Source organism: Salvia splendens, chromosome 21 (assembly GCF_004379255.2).
Source record: "Salvia splendens isolate huo1 chromosome 21, SspV2, whole genome shotgun sequence".
NCBI classification, from domain to species: Eukaryota; Viridiplantae; Streptophyta; class Magnoliopsida; order Lamiales; family Lamiaceae; genus Salvia; species Salvia splendens.
In genome coordinates this window covers 2773206-2796444 of record NC_056052.1, presented here as the reverse complement: position 1 = coordinate 2796444, position 23239 = coordinate 2773206, and the positions used below count along the sequence as shown (strand labels likewise).

Below are 23239 nucleotides of genomic sequence, written 5' to 3'. Positions count from 1 at the left end.
TAATCTAATTCTAAACCAAGAACTAATCAAGTGATAGTTTGGAGACTCTTTTCTTGAATATCGAAGTAGCTGATTAACTATTTCAGATGCAGCCTTCGTCTGCTTTATATCAGTCCCTTCATCCTCCAACGGCTCTCTTGAGATGTTAGTTATCAAATCAGTTATAACTGTTCCAACGGCTACTTCCCGTTTCTCGGTTTGCATCAACATGCCGAAGTGCTGCATGATGCCGAAGTGCTGCATGATGCCGAAGCTCAATGAAATGCCGAGCTCAATAAACCGCCGAGCTCAATAACACCGAGCTCAATAAAACACCGAGCTCACCGAGCTCAATAAAACACCGAGCTCACCGAGCTCAATAAAACGCCGAGCTCAATAAAACGCCGTGCTCAATAATATGCCGAGCTCAATAATATCTTGAACGAGCTCAACCTCTAACAAATCTGCAGCTGTTGAGAATGACATTGATTTTTAGCTTGCTGCATCCAACGGTGATTGTGAGATTATACTCCAACAAACTCCACCTTAATCTCAGAATCAACAATGAATCATAATCCTCTGACAAAACCTCAAACTCATCACTCCACAAGTCCCACCAGCCCCAAGCAGTATTTAAACTTCATGGCTGGCAACGGCTTTGTCAACATATCAGCCGCATTATGCTCAGTAGATATTTTCACCATCTTGACTTCACCTCTCTGTATTTCATCCCTTATGAAGTGCATCCGCACATCTATGTGCTTACTTCTTTCGTGAAACACCTGGTGTTTGGCAAGGCATAAGGCGCTGCTGCTGTCACAGTTTATCTCCACTGTGTCTTGCTTCTCCCCAAAATCTTCTAGGATTCCCTTCAGCCATATTGCTTCTTTCACAGCCTCTGTCATTGCCATGTACTCAGCTTCCGTAGTAGATAAAGCAACCACATGTTGTAATCCAGATTTCCAGCTTATAGCAGTGCCATTTAGGGTGAACACATATCCAGTTTGAGATCTCCTATTATCTCTATTTGATGCATAATCAGAATCGCAAAACCCCACCAGTGCTCCACCTTGATCCTTACAATCTGCCTTGTACAACAGACCATAATCTGAAGCACCCTTCAAGTATCTGAGCAACCACTTCAATGCTATCCAATGCTCTCTCCCATGGTCTGACATAAATCGGCTAGTAACACTTATAGCCTGAGCCAAATCTGGTCTTGTGCATAGCATTGTGTACATTATGCTTCCTATGATGTTTGCATAAGGTATCTTGCTCAGCTCTCTCCTCTCTGAGTCATTCTTTGGTTTCTGATCCATGCTCAACTTAAAGTGAGCAGCCAATGGTGTAGAGACAGGTTTGAAGTCATCAGCCTGAAATTTCTTCAAAACTCTCTGGATGTAATTCCTCTGCAACAACCTGAGCTCTCTCTTTGGCCTATCCCTCAGTATATCCATGCCAAGGATTCTCCTTGCATTTCCAAGATCCTTCATTTCAAACTTGGATTCCAGTTCAGCCTTGATTCTCTCAATCACTCCCAGATCTGCTCCTGCCACAAGCATATCATCAACATACAAAAGTAGAAAAGCAATTGGTACACCATTCCTTTCTCTGATGTAAACACAGCTATCATACTGCGATTTTCTGAAACCAATACTCATCATATGCTCATCAAACTTGAGATACCACTGCCTACTACTTTGCTTCAACCCATACAAACTTCTCTTGAGCAAACACACTTTGTCTTCATTCCCAGCCTCCATGAACCCCTCGGGTTGATGCATATATATTGTTTCTTCAAGTTCACCATGCAAGAAGGCTGTCTTGACATCGAGTTGGTGTAACTCCCAATCATACTTTGCAACAAGAGCAAGCAATATCCTGATGGAACTGTGTTTTACAACCGGAGAGAACACATCATTATAATCAATCCCCTCTTCTTGAGTGAATCCTCTAGCAACAAGCCGTGCCTTAAACCTGACACTTTCAACTTCACCAACTTCAATCTTCATCTTGAAGATCCATTTGCAGCTAATAAGCTTTTGGGTCCCTGGATTCTTCACCAAAATCCAAGTATGGTTTTTGAGTAGTGACTGGATCTCTTCTCTCATAGCTGCAAGCCATTTCTCCTTTTCCTTACTCGACATAGCTTCAGCATAGGTGGATGGCTCTAAGCACTCCAATACCTCAGCAACACAGAGAGCAAAAAAACTCATCTCATAATCACTGAACCTGGCTGGCTTTCTGATCTCTCTTCTGTTTCTGTCCCTGGCTATAATATGTGATCTCTGATCATCATCAATCTGATCTTGTTGCTGGGGTTGCTGTGGACTTGAAGCTTTATGGGAGCTTGAAGCTCCACCTCCATTCTGATCATCTGGATCACTAGGTGGTGGCTGGCCATGCTGAACTTCTTGATCAATAGATATTCTTTCACCCATCTGATCCTCAGTCTTCAAGAATGGCATATGATGCTCATGGAAGACCACATCTCGGCTCACAATTATCTTCTTGTTCCCCTCTTCAGTGCACCACAACCTGTACCCTTTTACTCCATGTTGGTAACCGACCATCACACATTTCTGAGCCCTTGCATCAAGCTTTCCCTGCTTGCAGTGGGCATATGCTCTACAACCGAACACCTTGAACTGATTGTACTCTCTATCTTCACCATACCATCTGACATCTGGGATTTCATTTCCTATAGCTGATGATGGAGAATTGTTAATTAGCACTGCAGCAGTACACACTGCCTCCCCCCAGAACATCTTTGGCAAGCCTGATGACAAAAGCATGCATCTGACTCTATCGAGGAGTGTTCGGTTCATTCTTTCAGCAACTCCGTTTTGTTGCGGATTGGCCGGGACTGTCCTATGCCTTTGTATCCCATTTGATTTGCAGAAAGACTCAAAATCTTCAGATAAGAACTCCAGCCCGTTATCAGTCCTCAAGCACTTGAGAGTGGTGGATTTCTTCAGCTTCATCTCTGTGCACCATTCTCTGAATTTTTCAAAAGCTTGTGACTTCTGCTTTAGGATGTATATCCAGACTTTTCTGCTATAATCATCTATTATCGACATGAAATACCTGCCTCCTCCCATAGAAGCAGGCTGAGCTGGACCCCATAAATCACAATGCGCATAGTCAAGAGGTAATTTGGAGGTGTGTTTACCAGCCTTGTATGGTAGCTTCTTGCTCTTTCCCAGAGCACAGTGTTCACATTCCTTGAACCTCTGATCACTTCCAGCCGGAATGACCCCTTTCTTGATCAGTTCTCTCATCCCACTTTCTCCAAGATGGCCGAGCCTCTTGTGCCACAGACTCATATCAGAGTCCTCTGCAAGATTCACTGAAGCAACAACAGTTTCTGCTACTAGATAGTATAAACTGTTTCTTCTCTCAGCAATCAGCAAGATTTTTCCATTAAGTGAGACATTCATATAGCCTTTCTCAGAAGAAAACCTGAAACCTCTAGATTCAAGCATGCCAAGTGAAATCAAATTCCTCTTAATCTCAGGAATGTACCTGACTTGAGTAAGCAGTTTTGTTGATCCATCATGAGCTCTCAATCTGATATCTCCAATGCCTTTGATGTAGCACATCTGATCATTCCCCAACATTACTGACCCGGTTGCCTCAGAAAGGTTTTCAAACCAAGCTTTGTTGGAACAAATATGGAAGCTGCACCCGGAGTCCATTATCCAAGAACTCTCTATCCCACCACTCACCACATTCATGATCTGGGGTGGATCTGTGTCTTCTGCAAGATCAGCCTGATTTTGGGTAGCCTTCTCTTCGTTTTGCTTCCTTTTCCACGAGTAGCAATCCCTTTTGAGATGCCCAGGTTTCTTGCAGTAATGACAGCTTCGCTTCTCCTCATTCTGCTTCTGATACTTAGGCTTTTGATTCTGATTGAGTTTCTTTTTCTTGCCTTTGAAAGCCTTTACATTCAAGGCTTGACTGCCACTTCCTTCATTTGTCGTCGAAGAGTTCTTTTCCAGCTCCTTTGATCGAAGAGCACACTGAACTTCTTCATATGTGATGCCAGATTCTGCATTCCGGCCAAACAGCATTGCATCTTTAAGATGCTGGAATGTTTTGGGAAGAGCGTTCAAGAGCAAGATGGCCTTGTCTTCATTCTTCATGGGGCCATCTACATTCTCCAAATCATCCAGATTCTTGCTGAAATCATCAATCTGCTCTGCGAAGGGTCGGTCTTCAAGAATCTTGTATGAAAAGAGGCGCTGCTTCATGTATAGGCGATTAGCAAGCGACTTGGTCATGTACAGCGCTTCGAGCTTCGTCCATACCCCATGCGTTGTGGTTTCCTTCGCAACCTCGCGCAACACCTTGTCCGTGAGATTGAGAATAATGGCGCTATGGGCTTTCTTGGCAATCTCAGCCTTCTTCCTCACGCTCTTCTCATCGAGATCTTCTTTTTCTTTCCCCTTCGGATCAATTGGCTCGATTGCTTCATCGAGCCCTTGCTGGATCAACAGAGCCTTCATCTTGATCTGCCACAGACCAAAGTCATTCTTCCCCGAGAATTTCTCCGCTTCGAACCTCGTCGTCGCCATCGATATCAACTCCGATTGCGTTTCCCACAGACGGCGCCACTTGTTATGAAAGTATGCAAAAGTTCGATGATGACAACCATGCGAAAAAGAAAGAACACTAGAGTTTTACGTGGTTCGATCGTAAGATCTACGTCCACGGCCAAAGGCAATATGATTCAGTATATTGAGAAATATGCAGAGATTTACAATCACTCAAGAACTCTCTCCAAGAACTCAACACCTCTAATCTAATTCTAAACCAAGAACTAATCAAGTGATAGTTTGGAGACTCTTTTCTTGAATATCGAAGTAGCTGATTAACTATTTCAGATGCAGCCTTCGTCTGCTTTATATCAGTCCCTTCATCCTCCAACGGCTCTCTTGAGATGTTAGTTATCAAATCAGTTATAACTGTTCCAACGGCTACTTCCCGTTTCTCGGTTTGCATCAACATGCCGAAGTGCTGCATGATGCCGAAGTGCTGCATGATGCCGAAGTGCTGCATGATGCCGAAGCTCAATGAAATGCCGAGCTCAATAAACCGCCGAGCTCAATAACACCGAGCTCAATAAAACACCGAGCTCACCGAGCTCAATAAAACACCGAGCTCACCGAGCTCAATAAAACGCCGAGCTCAATAAAACGCCGTGCTCAATAATATGCCGAGCTCAATAATATCTTGAACGAGCTCAACCTCTAACAAATCTGCAGCTGTTGAGAATGACATTGATTTTTAGCTTGCTGCATCCAACGGTGATTGTGAGATTATACTCCAACATAAATCAACAGTACATACCATTCAAACGATTACGACTTAGGCGTAAACCCTGAAGAGATGCTAAGTAGCCGATCTCCAAAGGTATCTGCACACTGAAAGAGTTGGAATAGAGATCCAACATCCCAAGTCGTGAACACTGGGATATATTTGTCGGAATCACACCACTCAGTTCATTTTCAGAAAGATAAATCCCTGCAAGAAATGGAAGATTACTGCACATATCTGTCGGAAGACTTCCATTCAGTTTGTTGCTTGTCAAGGCCAAAATTCCCAGCTTCTACATGTTGAATATCTCTGATGGTATATCACCCCATAAATGATTTGCTTGAATCGACAGAGCTTGTAAATTTTGAAGCCTCCCCAACTCTTTTGGAACTTCTCCAATCAAAGAATTAAAACTTAACTTAAGAATCTGCAGGTTCGTTAGGTTTGAGAGGGATTTTGGGATGGAACCGGTGAAGTTGTTGAGTCGGAGAGATATGAACTTCAAGCAATGGAGGAGACAGTGGCGGAACCACACAGTGCCAAGCCCCCGGCACCAGACCTCAAATCACCCTTATACCGCCGTGCTCCGACCGATTTCCGCCCCGGCTCTGCTGAGCGAGCCCTGACTCTGTCTCGGCCGTAAATCCTGAAATTGAAATTGGGGAAGAAGAAGAAGTAGAAAAGGTTGGTTTATTAGTTTTGGGCTATTTATTTTATATTTTGGGCTACCTTTTTCTTTTGAGCCTTTTAACTTAATAAACTAAGTAGTAATAATATCAGCCCTAGCTCCTAAATCCTTACTCAATTAGCCCAAATTTTCTCACCCTGAGATTTGCAGACAACGCACAGCAGCTTGTCGCCGCTGCTAGAGTTCTTCAGCGGTTCCGTTCAGCCGTGCCTTTCTTAATTCAGGATTTCAGGTAAGAATTGAATCAATTGATGGTCAACGGGCGATATATATAGACTTGGTATGCAATTTAGGGCTTAGTGGCAATGGCTTAGTGCATCAGCTCATCTCATTTCTCTCATCTCATTTCTCGGATTTCAAGACTCAATTTTCAATTCTCATATTTAGTGTTTTATTTTCCTAAAATATAATTAAACTTTGTAGTAGTAGTCTTATGTTTCTATGTAATATTTTTTTCCTCGATGCTTTTAAATTCAATGTGTACACAGGAAACACGAATTAGAAAAATTTATTTATATTATGATTTGTGCAAATAGTATGCTTGTATCTTTATTATTGTATGAATATATATTACGTAACACTAAGAAATCTTATTCTTATTGATTGTAGCAATGCATCGGTATTTTTCCAAAAGACCAAGGAACGATTCAACAACTACAAGTGCTTCAAATGATAGTAGTATTTCAATTTCGAATCCGATCATGAACCAAGAGAGACTTAATGTTGCAAGAATTAATTTTGTATTGTTAGGTTCTTATTTACTTACTCAAGAGATGGAGAATCATTTCCCAGAAATGAATACGGAATTGCTTACTTGCATGAATTGCCTTAGTCCAAAAAACTCATTTGCTAGCTTCAATGTGGACAAGTTGGTTCGTCTTGCAGAACTTTATCCGGCTGACTTCTCATCTATTGAATGTATGTCTCTTCCATATCAACGTAAAACTTATATCAATGATATAGTTGATAAAGTTGAGTTCTCTAACATTGAAGATTTGGGAAATTTAGCAAAGATGTTGGTTTCTACCTCATGATATAAAGCTTTCTCGTTTGTGTACCGTTTAATTGAGTTGACACTGATCCTCCTAATTGCAACCGCTTCTGTCGAGAGAGTATTTTCTTCCATGAAACTTATTAAGACACATTTGCGCAATAGAATGGGAGACGAATGGATGAATGATATCATGGTGGTATACATTGAGAGGGAAATTTAAAAAAAAATTGAAATGAGACTATTCTTCGGCGATTTCTAGACATGGCAACTCGTCGAAAACAGTTATCATCTAATGTGTCGTAAAAGTTGAACAGACATTACATGTAAAATTAAATATTTAATATATATATATATATATATGGATGTATTCATTTCTTTTCGTATATTTCCTCCTTTTTCCTTCTTAATATCAGCCATTAGATTAGAGAAATGGACGGTCAAGATCAACATTGGGTAATTAATCCCGTGTTGCATTATTTGTCCTATTTTGTGCATTATGAGGGTACAATAGTAATCTAATAATGGCTGGAAACCGCTATGAATAATGCACCACATGGTCACGAGTAATGCATATAATTGCCTATATAATGCACAATATGTGAACTGCAATGCATACGAACAAGATGTGCTGTGTTATGATGTTTGACACACGTTTCTTGTTTCCCCTAAGGGTTTAATAAGCTTAGGGGCTAGGGTATAGTACGTAGACACGTATGTAATCTTCACATGGTAACGAGTAATGGATATAATTGACTATATAATGCACAATTTGTGAACTGCAATGCATACGAACAAGATGTGCTGTGTTATGATGTTTGACACACGTTTCTTGTTTCCCCAAGGGTTTAATAAGCTTAGGGGCTAGGGTATAGTACGTACGCATTAATAACAAATTATAAAACGATACGAATAATTCACCAAATTGTCACGAGTAATGGATGTTATTAACTATATAATGCACAATATGTGAACTGCAATACATACGAATAAGATGTACCATGTTATGATGTTTGACACACGTTTCTTGTTTCCCCTAAGGGTTTAATAAGCTTAGGGGCTAGGGTATAGTACGTAGACATTACTAAATGCACGTATGTAATCTTCAATCCGTTGATTAACCCATATACACAATACCTCTAATAATTCATAATATACTGAGATAATGACAATTAACAGCTACATAATGCACTACCTAAACCAAATAATGCACATACGTATATTCCAATAACAACAATTTGTTAGTAATGTCTACGTACTATACCCTAGCCTCTAAGCTTATTAAACCCTTAGAGGAAACAAGAAACGTGTGTCAAACATCATAACATGGTACATCTTATTTGTATGCATTGCAGTTCACATATTGTGCATTGTATAGTTAATAACATCCATTACTCGTGACAATTTGGTGAATTATTCGTATCGTTTTATAATTTGTTATTAATGCGTACGTACTATACCCTAGCCCCTAAGCTTATTAAACCCTTGGGGAAACAAGAAACGTGTGTCAAACATCATAACACAGCACATCTTGTTCGTATGCATTGCAGTTCACAAATTGTGCATTATATAGTCAATTATATCCATTACTCGTTACCATGTGAAGATTACATACGTGTCTACGTACTATACCCTAGCCCCTAAGCTTATTAAACCCTCAGGGGAAACAAGAAATGTGTGTCCAAACATCATAACATGGTACATCTTATTCGTATGCATTGCAGTTCACATATTGTGCATTATATAGTCAATTATATGCATTACTCGTGACCATGTGGTGCATTATTCGCAGATACTAAAATATGGCAGTTACTTTTCCGTCAAATGTTAATAATAACCCTGTAATGCATACAACCACCTTCTATAATGCAACACGGAACCAGTTTTATAGAATCAATCTGATCCGTTGATGCCTTAGATCTAACGCGTAATATTAAGAAGGAAAAAGGATCTAAGATGTGAAAAGGAGAATAACGCTCCCCTATATATATATATATATATATATATATATGGATGTATTCATTTCCTTTTCCTATATTTCCTCCTTTTTCCTTCTTAATATCAGCCATTAGATTAGAGAAATGGACGGTCAAGATCAACATTGGGTAATTAATCCCGTGTTGCATTATTTGTCCTATTTTGTGCATTATGAGGGTACAATAGTAATCTAATAATGGCTGGAAACCGCTACGAATAATGCACCACGTGGCCACGAGTAATGCATATAATTGCCTATATAATGCACAATATGTGAACTGCAATGCATACGAACAAGATGTGCTGTGTTATGATGTTTGACACACGTTTCTTGTTTCCCCTAAGGGTTTAATAAGCTTAGGGGCTAGGGTATAGTACGTAGACACGTATGTAATCTTCACATGGTAACGAGTAATGGATATAATTGACTATATAATGCACAATTTGTGAACTGCAATGCATACGAACAAGATGTGCTGTGTTATGATGTTTGACACACGTTTCTTGTTTCCCCTAAGGGTTTAATAAGCTTAGGGGCTAGGGTATAGTACGTACGCATTAATAACAAATTATAAAACGATACGAATAATTCACCAAATTGTCACGAGTAATGGATGTTATTAACTATATAATGCACAATATGTGAACTGCAATACATACGAATAAGATGTACCATGTTATGATGTTTGACACACGTTTCTTGTTTACCCTAAGGGTTTAATAAGCTTAGGGGCTAGGGGTATAGTACTTAGACATTACTAAATGCACGTATGTAATCTTCAATCCGTTGATTAACCCATATACACAATACCTCTAATAATGCATAATATTCTGAGATAATGACAATTAACAGCTACATAATGCACTACCTAAACCAAATAATGCACATACGTATATTCCAATAACAACAATTTGTTAGTAATGTCTACGTACTACTATACCCTAGCCCTTAAGCTTATTAAACCGTTAGGGGAAACAAGAAACGTGTGTCAAACATCATAACATGGTACATCTTATTCGTATGCATTGCAGTTCACATATTGTGCATTATATAGTTATTAACATCCATTACTCGTGACAATTTGGTGAATTATTCGTATCGTTTTATAATTTGTTATTAATGCGTACGTACTATACCCTAGCCCCTAAGCTTATTAAACCCTTAGGGGAAACAAGAAACGTGTGTCAAACATCATAACACAGCACATCTTGTTCGTATGCATTGCAGTTCACAAATTGTGCATTATATAGTCAATTATATCCATTACTCGTTACCATGTGAAGATTACATACGTGTCTACGTACTATACCTTAGCCCCTAAGCTTATTAAACCCTTAGGGGAAACAAGAAACGTGTGTCCAAACATCATAACATGGTACATCTTATTCGTATGCATTGCAGTTCACAAATTGTGCATTATATAGTCAATTATATGCATTACTCGTGACCATGTGGTGCATTATTCGCAGATACTAAAATGTGGCAGTTACTTTTCCGTCAAATGTCAATAATAACCATGTAATGCATACAACCACCTTCTATAATGCAACACGGAACCAGTTTTATAGAATCAATCTGATCTGTTGATGCCTTAGATCTAACGCGTAATATTAAGAAGGAAAAAGGATCTAAGATGTGAAAAGGAGAATAACGCTCCCCTATATACATATATATATATATATATATATATAGGGATGTGATCATATCCTTTTCCCATCTTTTGTTGTATTTCCTTCTCAATCTCGACCCTCTATTTTCATGATCTGATGGCCGAAATTTAAGCTTGTTTTCATTATTTATATTATTAAATTAATTCGAAAAAGGCATTGTTGGGAGAGTTTTGTTGCAGCGGTTATTTCAATTCCATAATTCTCTCCATTAAGTTTGGTAAGTGTATTTTCTAATTTATTTTCCATATTTAATTCTTCTCTCATCCATTTTCACCGTTTACATTGCTGCAAATCAGAAAACTCAAATTCAATTCGTCTGCATTAATTTGGAGAAGTTACTATAGATTTTCTTCATAAGTTTTGGTGTTTTCAATTAGGGAAGAAGGTATTTTAGTTTGTTTTTATTTCGTATTCCTTCGTAATTTCTCTTTCTTCTCTCACATACTTGACTCGCTTTTCTACGTTGAACACGTATGGTGGTGTAGTTTCTCGCCTAAACACGAATTCTGGAAGTATTCCTCGATTGGTTTCATTTTTTTTAACAATAAGAAAGTAATTTAGTTAATTTCTTCATTGTATTGCAGCAAATAATGTACCAAAAGTATCTAATAATGCGCACGGATCATTGAATAATGCACAGATTTAATAGAATAATGTTGAAAGGAAATTGAATTCATGCTCTTTGGGTTTAGCAATCTATGGGCCTAGGTTGTAGTACCCACTCACAAACGGAACCATCACAAAGAGAAGAGAGTATGAATAATTCCCCTTGGGTTTAGCAACCCATGGGGCTAGGTTATAGCACCACCACAGAATTCAATTTTATTTTTTAATGCGTTTAAGATTTGGTACGACAAATAATGTACCAAAAGTATCTAATAATGCGCACGGATCATTGAATAATGCACAGATTTAATAGAATAATGTTGAAAGGAAATTGAATTCAGGCCCTTTGGGTTTAGCAATCTATGGGGCTAGGTTGTAGTACCCACTCACAAACGGAACCATCACAAAGGGAAGAGAGTATGAATCATTCCCCTTGGGTTTAGCAACCCATGGGGCTAGGTTATAGCACCACCACAAGAATTCAATTTTATTTTTTAATGCGTTTACGATTTGGTACGACAAATAATGTACCAAAAGTATCTAATAATGCGCACTGATCATTGAATAATGCACAGATTGAAGAGAATAATGTTGAAAGGAAATTGAATTCTTGCCCTTTGGGTTTAGCAATCTATGGGGCTAGGTTGTAGTACCCACTCACAAACGGAACCATCACAAAGGGAAGAGAGTATGAATCATTCCCCTTGGGTTTAGCAACCCATGGGGCTAGGTTATAGCACCACCACAATAATTCAATTTTATTTTTTAATGCGTTTAAGATTTGGTACGACAAATAATGTACCAAAAGTATCTAATAATGTGCACGGATCATTGAATAATGCATAGATTTAATAGAATAATGTTGAAAGGAAATTGAATTCTTGCCCTTTGGGTTTAGCAATCTATGGGGCTAGGTTGTAGTACCCACTCACAAACGGAACCATCACAAAGGGAAGAGAGTATGAATCATTCCCCTTGGGTTTAGCAACCCATGGGGCTAGGTTATAGCACCACCACAAGAATTCAATTTTATTTTTTAATGCGTTTAAGATTTGGTACGACAAATAATGTACCAAAAGTATCTAATAATGCGCACGGATCATTGAATAATGCACAGATTGAATCGAATAATGTTGAAAGGAAATTGAATTCAGGCCCTTTGGGTTTAGCAATCTATGGGGCTAGGTTGTAGTACCCACTCACAAACGGAACCATCACAAAGGGAAGAGAGTATGAATCATTCCCCTTGGGTTTAGCAACCCATGGGGCTAGGTTATAGCACCACCACAAGAATTCAATTTTATTTTTTAATGTGTTTAAGATTTGGTACGACAAATAATGTACCAAAAGTATCTAATAATGTGCACGGATAATTGAATAATGCACAGATTGAAGAGAATAATGTTGAAAGGAAATTGAATTCTTGCTCTTTGGGTTTTGCAATCCATGGGGCTAGGTTGTAGTACCCACTCACAAACGGAACCTTCACAAATGGAAGAGAGTATGAATCATTCCCCTTGGGTTTAGCAACACATGGGGCTAGGTTACAGCACCACCACAAGAATTCAATTTTATTTTGTAAAACTACTCATACAAATCAGAACAAAAGCGTCTCATACACATATACATTATAGGACACAAATCGTCCATTACTGAGTAAATAAAATCCATTACACTGAAATGTTTCCACATTATGTTAATAAGTTATAACTACTCATAAAATCAGAACAAAAACGTCTCTGAAACATATCCATTACAGGACACATATCGTCCATTACTGGGTGAATAAAATACATTACACATAAATATTTTTACATAATGTCTATTAGTTATAACTACTCCCTAACGTTGATGATATCTAAACCCTAGAGGTATGACTGGAACTCGTGGACTTTGCCGACGGTTGTGTTACTTACTCCATAGTACACCCTAGCCCACGAGATTGCTAAACCCTTGGAGAGTAAATTAAAACATCAACCGCCTTCTCTATGTTCATTCTCAGTTGCTTAGTCCCTGTCAAGCAGCAGCAACATGCATCATGAAAAAGAAACATAATTCAAGGATATAGGAAAATAATGCATTCACATATAAACATAATGCAGAGATTATATGAACTAATGAATGTATAAATATTACATTTGTTATCTGACAATTTACAACAACAATGACCATAATGCATTCACATTTTCAAATAATGTAGTCACAATCGCAAATAATGAAGAGATTTTAACAAGTAATGAACAAGCAGATTTTCAATTTACTCTTTCACAATCTATAACCATGCTAACAACATTCATAATGTAATCACATAGGTAAATAATGCATTGATATGTACTTATAATACAAAGAATGTAACACTAAATACCTTTCAGGTTTTTATGTATAACTCGGAATTACACATAATTCAAGGATTTAGGAAAATAATGCATTCAAATATGAACATAACGCAGATATTATATGAAATAATGAATGTATAAATATTACATTTGTTATCTGACAATTTAAAACAGAAATGACCGTAATGCATTAACATGTTACAATAATGTAGTCACATTGGCAAATGATGAAGCGATTTTAACAAGTAATGAACAAGCATATTTTCAATTTACTCTTTCACAATCTATAACCACACTAAAAACATTCATAATGTTATCATATAGGTACATAATGCATTGGTGTACAGTTTTAATACACAACATATTACACTAAATACATTTCCTCTTTTACTGTATAACACAGAATTACACATAATTAAATGATATAGAAAATAATGCATTCACATATGAACATAATGCAGAGATTATATGAACTAATGAATGCATAAATATTACATTTGTTATCTGACAATTTAAAACAGAGATGACCATAATTCATTCACATGTTAAAAAATGTAGTCACAATGGCAAATAATGAAGAGATTTTAACAAGTACAGAACAAGCAGATTTTCAATGTACTCTTTCACAATCTATAACCATGCTAACAACATTCATAATGTAATCATATATGTACATAATGCATTGATGTACAGTTTCAATACACAGAATGTAACACTAAATACCTTTCCTCTTTTACTATAGGCTCACCCTCTTGCTGGATATATATACATGTAACCACTTAACCATCCAAATAATGCAATCATATTTGTTATCTACCAATTTACATCAGAAATGACCATAATGCATTCACATATTAAAATAATGTAGGCACATTTTAAAAATAATGAAGAGATCATGTCTTGTAATGAACAAACACATTTTCAATTTACTTAATCACAATCTAAAACCAAAGCAACAACATTAACAATGTACTCATACAGGAAACATAATGCATTGACATACCAAAATAATGCATAGACCATGTGATTAAATGAATATAAACAAAGTGCATTCGTTATATGCCAATTGAAATCGCATATGCGCAAACTGCATTCACATATTAAAATAATGTAATCACTTTGACAAATAATGCACATTTAATATCAAGTAATGCTGGAACAAGCCAATATTGACTGATTTTATGCACAAAAATTCAAAAACAACACGCATAATGGATACAGTGGACAAATTAATTCACAAAAATTATTAAAATACTGTGCAAATTACGGTAAACCATGTGGGATTACAATCCAAACATACAAAGCAATTACAGTTGAACGCGAAACACAAAAGCTCACCAATCTTGCTGGGATTGCTGCGAATTGGTGGGCCGTCCTCTTTTCGGCATTTTAAGATCTGCGCAGGAATTCAACCAAACAACAGGGAGTTAGATTGTAGTACCAAATCCGGTCGATTGGTGGTAATCGGGTTAATTGTGGTGTGGGTGTTGTGTTCCTATCGATTATTGGAGAAAGGGTTATTCAAACTCGAAAAGTGAAGCAGTTCAATAACATTCGGAAAAACCCTACCTATGCTTAGAACGCGTTGGAGTAATGTTCGGAACCGACGACAAGCATGGAATTCGACTGAAAAACGGTTTAATCACCGATAACAATGTCCGCGGCGGCTAGGGATTTGCTAGTCGGATGGAATTTGAGAAGGATAGTGGAGAGATAAGGGGAGTAAATGCGGTTTGTGAAGAATGAGGCGGTAGATGGAATTCAGTGGGTGTATCCCGCTAAATTCGCGCCTCCTCGTTTTCTCCAGATTTGATACTATAAAATTACTAATTCACCCTCATAATGCACGAAATAGTCGAAATAATGAACTACGGGGTGCTTAATTACTAATCAAATCCGGGTCGTTCATCTCGTAGATCCAATGATCCAAATCGAATTGGAACTTAAATCTAATGATAGAAAAGGACATTAACATGACCCTATATATATATATATATATATATATATATATATATATTTAAATTTCAGCCTCTGCTTGTTTAATTTTCTAGTTACGCCGCTGGGAGGAGAGACAGCTCCTGACAAAAGATACATAGATTAAATCAGGATAGTATGCTACTAAGAGTAGTGGATTCACTTATAAGATTCTATCAAACTGAGAAAACAAATAACACAAGAAGGAAATGTTTTGTTAAGTCTCTTTAGATGATGATAAGGATTTCTAACACCTGAGGGATAGCTCCACTGAGAAGGTTGGATTTGAGGTCGAGGGAGACGAGGAACGAGAGGTGTCCGAGCTGTGGTGGAATGGTGCCAGAGAGACTCATGTGGGAGAGATTCAAGGCAGCAACTCTGTGGTGGCGCGAGCTGCAAGTGACGCCAATCCAGCTGCAGACAGAGCTCGAATTGGTCCAGTTTCTTGAAACTGCAGCAAAGGGATCAGAGGTGATGTGTTGTTTTAGTGAAAGGAGAGCAGTTTGATCAGTGGAAAGGCTCATAGCTATTATGGTGGTCAGGAATGCATATGCAATCATGCAACAGAACTTTTTCTCCATAGCTGCAAGTTGATATCTGTTATTCTAGTACAACTGCAATGATTATAGATTATAAGGTTGTGTTGATGAGCATCTCTGGTGGTTCTGACATGTAATAGCCTTCCCATAACCTTGTCACTGCCACATTATCAGCACTAAAATCCTCCTGCCACATCATCTGGACATGCAACTGCACAAGCAACTGGACATGCAATAGTCCTCCCATAGCCTATCCACATCACTAATAACAATTATATAGTTTAATTTACAATCGTAGCAACATACGGAATTTAATTTACGAGACAAATACAGGAAATTTGAATAATACTATTAAAATTTAAAAAAGTACAATAATTTTAAAAAAGTACAAAAATTAAAAAGTACAATACAAAAATTACATAAAAAATCACTCCTCGCCGTCGTCCTCGCCTCCGTCGTCGCCCAACCCTTCGTCGTCGCTGCCGCCGCCTCCGTCGCCACCAACGCCGCGGCTACTCCCGCCGGTATCCCTCTGCAACCCCTCCAATTCTTCACGCATGCTCCGGAGCAATACGCGAAGATAAGCCTTCTCCTCGGGGTCCACCGCCGTCCGGAAGTCGGCTAACGTCTTCACCATTTGAGCGCGCGTTTGTTGACGCGCGAAGAGTTTGAGCTCCTCGGTGGACCTGCCGAGGGGGGATGCCGACTGGACCTCCTGGGAACTCGGGGTGCCCCCCTCGCATCCCGTTGCGCCCGCCTTTGGCCAACCGAGCGAGGTCGGCGACCGAATGAACGAGGGGTCGGGACCTCCTGGGCCGTCTCGGGGAGGTCGTGGGAACCACCGCTGCTGCCGCTATAATCACCGGTATAGTTCAGTTTCTGCTTCTTCGGCCAGCCAGCGTCGACACCTACCCGGAATTTCTCCTACTCGTTGAGCACAAGGTAGCAGTTCCAGTAGGTGAACTCATAGTACTTCCCGGGATCCGGGTAGGCTCTCTCTGCAATCCTCCTGCAGTCTTCCTCTGTTTGGCCACTGGTCCGCATGCGGAAGGCGTTGGCGTATAAACCCGAAAATCGAGAGACGGCAGACCTGATTCGGTCCCAGCACTTCCGGCACTCCTCCCCGGTGCGCGGTCTCCCTTCAGGGCAAAATGCCCTGTAGGCTGCGGCTATCTTGGCCCACAAGTTGACGATCCTCTGGTTGTTCGAAACGAGAGGATCATCGCAGACACTCACCCACGCCTTGGCCACCGCAACGTTCCCCGCGTCCGTCCACTTCCTCCGGACCCGGCTATCCTCACCCGGCTGCGACAACTTGCCGACCTTCTTGGCCTTGCCCTTCTTCTTAGGGGCTCTCCGACCCCGCCCTACTCCCCGACTTTGAATGGGAGTTTCCGGAACCTCATTAATATCAAACCCAACTCCTCTAAGGAGAAGGTCTCATACTGCGTGTACTGTGCATCCGTTGGGGTCGATGTGTGCGAAGAACCGGTGGAAAAATCAAAAGCCGTCCGATAGACGTTTTCCCACCCGGGCGTCCCCTGCGGCGGTGGCACATCTGCTGCGCCGGTGGCTGCATCCCGGGTGCCCACCCCGGCATCATCTGCATAGGGGGTTGCATCGGCGGCACCCCTGCCAAGCCGGCACACTTCCCCCGACGGCCATCGGTGGCATCATCTGCTGCCACGGGTACATGTTGTAGTACCCGGTCATCAGAGGCCAACCACCTCTCATGGGAGTCGGGGGAGTCTGAGACCCTCCCCCGAGAGTCAAGGGAGTCTGAGACCCGGGCGTCACTGGAGTACCTTCGTAGTTGTTCTCCATTTCTGATTGTTGATCTTGTACAGAAATTAATTAAGATAGAGAGAGTACTCGTTAAAACAAGTGGTGCGAATGAAAATGATGTCCAAAGCGCGTATATATAGTGTTTCGAAAAATTAAAAATAAAAATAAAAAATCTGACGCCGGTCTGACGCCGATCCAAGGCCTACAATGGCGCCGTGAGAATCGGCGTCAGCCCAAGAATCGGCCTGAGCACGCCGATTTTGACGCCGATTTCGCCGACGCCGGCTGCAATGGTTCACGTCAACACCGGCGTCCGCGAAAAATCGGCGTGCCGGTGCCGCCATTGGAGATGCTCTAATCTTAGATCCAAACCACCTTTCTTTATCACCCTTAATGATAAGGAACTGATGATCTCCCACCACTGAAAAATAAAAATAAAAATAAAACAATCAGTATAAACTTCTAGGCTGTATTTAACCTAAGACTAGAGATATTTATTTAACCAATTCGATTTCGATTTCGATTTAGAATTTTTGGAATTGTAAAATATTTGCACATGCTTTTCATTCTGTGTTTTCCCAAACATGGTTGATTTTATGTCATTTCTTCATTGATGATTGTGTCTCCAAATATTAGTAATAGTGTTTTTTTTTCATTTTTATCTGCAATAACAAAAATTCGAACTATCTCAGCTTTGAAATTAACGTGTCTCCTTGTTTGTCAGTAATAACTTCAAAATCTTACACAATCCGTTTTCTTGTGAAGAAATACATGAAGCTATTGATGAGGCATCATCAGTTAAGAGGAGATGATGACGATGGTATTAACAAAGATGATGACGATGGTGTTAACAAAAAAGGCAGCCCTAATGGAGTGGGAGAAGATGACGACGAGGAAGATGTAGGCGAAGAAGAAGAAGACGACAAGTATGCGTGGCTCATGAAGTCTATACATTCATAAACACTTCAGTCATCACCCTGCTTCAACTGTGATATATGCTCATGACTTATGCCTCTTTTCACCCTGAATTTGATACATATACCACCTTACAACTGTAATACTAAGAGGCCAGCATACTTCAATTCATCAAGGAAAAACCAAACCTTACATGAGGAAGAAGTCCAGTAAACCGACTCGCACAGCCTTCACACGGTGACTGGCAATTCATTAAATCGATCACCAGAAATTCATCATACAGTACCGATTGCCATGAGAAGATTTTAAACCTTTTTCCCTCCATCAGATAAGTGAAAATTATGCAAAACAGAAATGAGCTGAAAATGCCCAAATCCAAGTCCAGAGCAGTAATCATCACTTACTACCTCAAACTACACACCAAGAAGATAATATGAAAGCAAATGGAAGATACAAAAGAAAGAATATTTATAAATCCCCATCCAAAAGAAAATGGTTTAAAAGCAAAGAAATGAGTGGCTCATTGATCTCTTGAGACTATCTGTAACAATCACTATCTCGAAGGTAAGAAACAAGGGAAAAAGCAAACAAAGAAGTAATCCATCCCAGAATACTGTAGTGTAGCTCAGCTGATTTGAAGCAAGAGTTAATTTGTAAACATATGCCATTAACACAGAAAAGAAATGAAAGCCACAAAAGAGGGCAACGGTAAATAATCATCGAACAAGGTCACTGAAAAACATGATATGTTGTTCAAAGTAGATCCAGTAGAAACTGTAAATGTGAAATTGCCTTAAGAAGTTGAATGAAAAACTGCAAATGAAAGTTTGCAGATATGTTTGTCTATCATTGAATCCACATCTTGGAGTTTTAGTTACAGAAAAGCATTTTCCCAGGAAGACAATACTTGATGTCAAACAAATGTCCCCTGGCAAGATCTATACAAGAAATTCCAGGTAAAGAAACAATTGCAAAATAATCCTTCAAATATGTTCAAAGGTATTGAAAAGGTAAAACTTAATCAATGAAAATGCCTCAGGAGCTTCACTGTCGCTGATTATGGACATACAGTTGCATAAATAAAGCAAGAGTTTTTAACAGCTGAAGTTATCTGTCATTAAAGCAACACTTCAAATAATTCTCGGTCCATAGACAAGATATATATAGAAAGTGCAAAGAAAACGGAAACAAAATTATGTAACCATTGTAAAATATAACAAACTACTTTAAGAGCTACTAACTGAAGGGAAAACAACCAACATTTCAATGAAGATAATCCTGAAACTTTCCATCTTTGGGTAGCCAGAGTTAGGAATGTTTCATAAAAGGTATACATGTTTAGAAGTGATTTGAAGTTTAAAGATTATGAATTGGATGAAAGGTTGAGTGAAAAACGGGTAAAACAATGTATTCTCCCATAAACTAAATTGTGGTCATTCAACAGAGGGCTAAAATTATACTACAGAAGAAAGAATTGTCTTGAAAATACAAGGTGAAAGGGAATAGAGATCCAAAAACATTGTGCAACTAACTTTCTCGGATCAACACAAAAATAAGTATAAGAAAACAAATCAGATAAAAGAAATAAGAAAGAAAAAACTAAAATATGTAAGGATATGCATCCACATATACTTACTAGAATTAAAAGAAACATATGAAATGAAACAATAGTGACAGAACAAACTTAAAGTTGAACACATATAGTAGTAAACAAATCCAGAAGAAATTATACAGTATGAAGAAATGCTGGACTGTAGCACACCAGGTTCTCTAAAAGGTTCATTAAATAGTAAAAATAAAAAGAGAAATGATACTAGGAGAAAATTAAAAGTTATAGCACAAAACTGATACCATATTCAATGAGTCAAACCCTGACCCACAAAATGGTAATAGAAATTTACCAACTTCTGTTTGTTCATCTACGTCATCATACATCTGCAAGAAAAGACCGAGGCAGGTTAAAGAAAACATAGTAATAACATAGCACGACAATATACAAATGTAGATTGAACAAACAGAGCGAAATATTGTACAAAATGTGTGTTAAGTTCCTAAATCTTTAGGCTTCAGTTATTCAATAGGAAAGAAGCAAGAACCATTCTGATAGACAGACGCACGATTTAAATCTAAAGTGATAGAAAGAAACTAGAAATTTACCACTCCTACATAAAAGTCATAACTATTCCCCTCATATGCAGAAAACCTTGATACCAATTCTGCTTAAGGAATTCTTCATATATTATGTCCAAAATTTTACTAGTTTTCCTTCCAAACAGCAAACAAGTTATCACATCAATGCAAACCAGTGCTAAAGGAAATTATTTTACAGCATTGATGATCACTCTTTCTTCCAAATGTGCATCATATAACACAAAACACAAACATTTACATGTCCCCTTAATAAGATGAATAAAGAAGAAGAATCACACCATTGTTTTTTAGAGTAACTGCTTCCACCAGCCCCCGGAGTCTTAGGCAAGGTAGAAGAAGATTGTCCATTCTGCAAACCTGGATAAGCAAATTGCAATCCCTGAAGCATCGCCCCACTCGTAACACTATTGCTACCACCAGATACACCGTAAGCGCCTAATCCCGGAACACTATTGCCACCACCAGACACACCATAGGCACCTAATCCCGGAACACTATTGCCACCACCAGACACACCATAGGCACCTAATCCCGGAACACTATTGCCACTACTAGAAACGCCATAGGCACCTAATCCCGGCACACTATTGCCACCACTAGAAACTCCATAGGAACCTAATCCCGGCACACTATTGCCACCACTAGAAACTCCATAGGAACCTAATCCCGGAACACTATTTCCACCACCAGAAACACCATAGGCCCCTAACCCCAAGCCCTGCCCACCCCCGAGCATCCCATAATACCCACCCATAGACGCACCAAAGTTCGCATTACCAATCAATCCACCACCATACAAGGGATTCACAAGCCCCGCCTGCTGCCCCAGCAAAGCCATATTCTGCACCTGCTGAGCCGCCGCCACCGCAGCCAGCATCTGCGGCTGCACCGGTTGCAGAGCAGTCGTTATCGACGCTGCTCCACTAGCCACCTGGCCCTTCCCCTCCGCCGCCTTCTTGCAATGCAGCTGACCCCCTTCAAAAAACTTAACCGGCTCCTCCAACACCTTCTTAGCCCCCTCCGGCGTCTTAAACACGAAAATCGCATAGCCTTTGAATCTCCCCGTCTCCGGATCCATCCCTTTCGGCCCGCTCTCAATTTCCCCAAATTTTTCAAAAAAAGCCAGCAGCCTCTCCGGGCTAGCATTCAGCGGCACGTTACTCACATAAATCTTCCGCTGCGGGTAATCCGACGCGGAGAATTGCTTCTGCGAAACAATCCCGGCGGCGGCAGGGCCCGGTGGGCCCTCCGACGCCAACTGGCACGAGGTCAAACGGTTCCCCACCTGAACCCTAGGGTTTTTCAACAATTTTTTCACAGATTTGAATGATTTGAAGGTGAGGAAAGCGTAACCCTTACATTTTCCGGTTTCCCTATCAGCCACCACATTAAGATCCTCAATTTCGCCGTAAGCCCCAAAAATTGACTCGACTAACTCGCGGGTAGCGTCCCAGCCGAGGCCGTGGATGAAGATTTTGCGGTGGCCGATGTCCTGGTCGGCGGCGGCTTTGACGAGGGAGAAGATGTTGTCGTCGGAAGAGGAGAGCTCGATTACGAGAGAGATGAGCTGCTCCTTGGAGAAAGGTTCTAGTAGGGTTTGGATTTCGGTGCTGGGATCGGAAGCTGGAACTGAATCTGAATCTGAATCCGAACCAGATTCAGAAACATGGACTACGGGTTTAGGGGGCTTGGATTTCTTCTGCTTCTTAATTTTTTTGTGGATTTTGGGAGTTGCAGGCGGCTCCTGATTTGAGGGTTTTCGTTTAGACTGCTTCGTTCTCGTCATTACTATCGCGAATGAAACAGCTCTACAAAACCTATGATTTTTATAGACAAATCTTAAAAACGAAGTGATGTATATGTAGATGTTTTATGATTGATAATCAGTAAAGTCTGGGTGGTGTAGTCGGTTATCACGCTAGTCTCACACACTAGAGGTCCCCGGTTCGAACCCGGGCTCAGACATAAATCTACTTTTATAATTGTTTTGTAACTCTAGTGAATAATAGAGTTTTAAGACTATTGATCAAATCTGAAATCCTTGAAAATTTTAATAATAGTATGATACTCTATAAGATATTGGTTTTAGATTTTTTGTATGGGATTTTTATAGTATAGTATTTTTGCAATTTTTTAGATTTTTCGGATTGAATTTTATAAGGTAGATTCCAAATTTTTGGATTGAGATTTCCTGGATCGGATCGGATTCAATAAAGCTTTGAATTTTTAGATTAGATCGTTTCGGATAAAAATCTAATCCAAACTCCAAATGCTCAACCCTAATAGAGATGGGTAACTTCTTATTTAA

At 39.6% G+C, this 23239-nt stretch overlaps 1 protein-coding gene, 1 long non-coding RNA gene and 1 other non-coding gene across 3 annotated transcripts; 1 reads left to right on the top strand and 2 right to left on the bottom strand.

The window, feature by feature from the left end:
• Positions 1 to 13062: 13062 nt before the first annotated feature.
• Positions 13063 to 16259, bottom strand: LOC121784488. The gene is made up of 3 exons (XR_006046712.1): positions 15137 to 16259; positions 14906 to 14963; positions 13063 to 13244 (listed from the first exon to the last, which is right to left on the bottom strand). It is a non-coding gene; the product is annotated as an uncharacterized LOC121784488 (long non-coding RNA).
• A 2299-nt stretch (positions 16260 to 18558) lies between these two features.
• On the bottom strand, positions 18559 to 22753 carry LOC121784712 (RNA-binding protein P-like). Its single transcript, XM_042182925.1, has 2 exons — positions 21210 to 22753; positions 18559 to 20715 (listed from the first exon to the last, which is right to left on the bottom strand). Coding segments are annotated over exons 1-2 (1509 nt in total). The 5' UTR covers positions 22718 to 22753; the 3' UTR covers positions 18559 to 20714.
• Positions 22754 to 22822: 69 nt separating this feature from the next.
• Positions 22823 to 22896, top strand: TRNAV-CAC. The gene has a single exon. It is a non-coding gene; the product is annotated as a tRNA-Val (tRNA).
• The last annotated feature ends 343 nt before the right edge of the window (positions 22897 to 23239 follow it).

Bases quoted from the DNA above. Each gene is read 5' to 3' on its own strand.
- LOC121784712 (XM_042182925.1), bottom strand. From the start codon at position 22,717: ATGACGAGAACGAAGCAGTCTAAACGAAAACCCTCAAATCAGGAGCCG.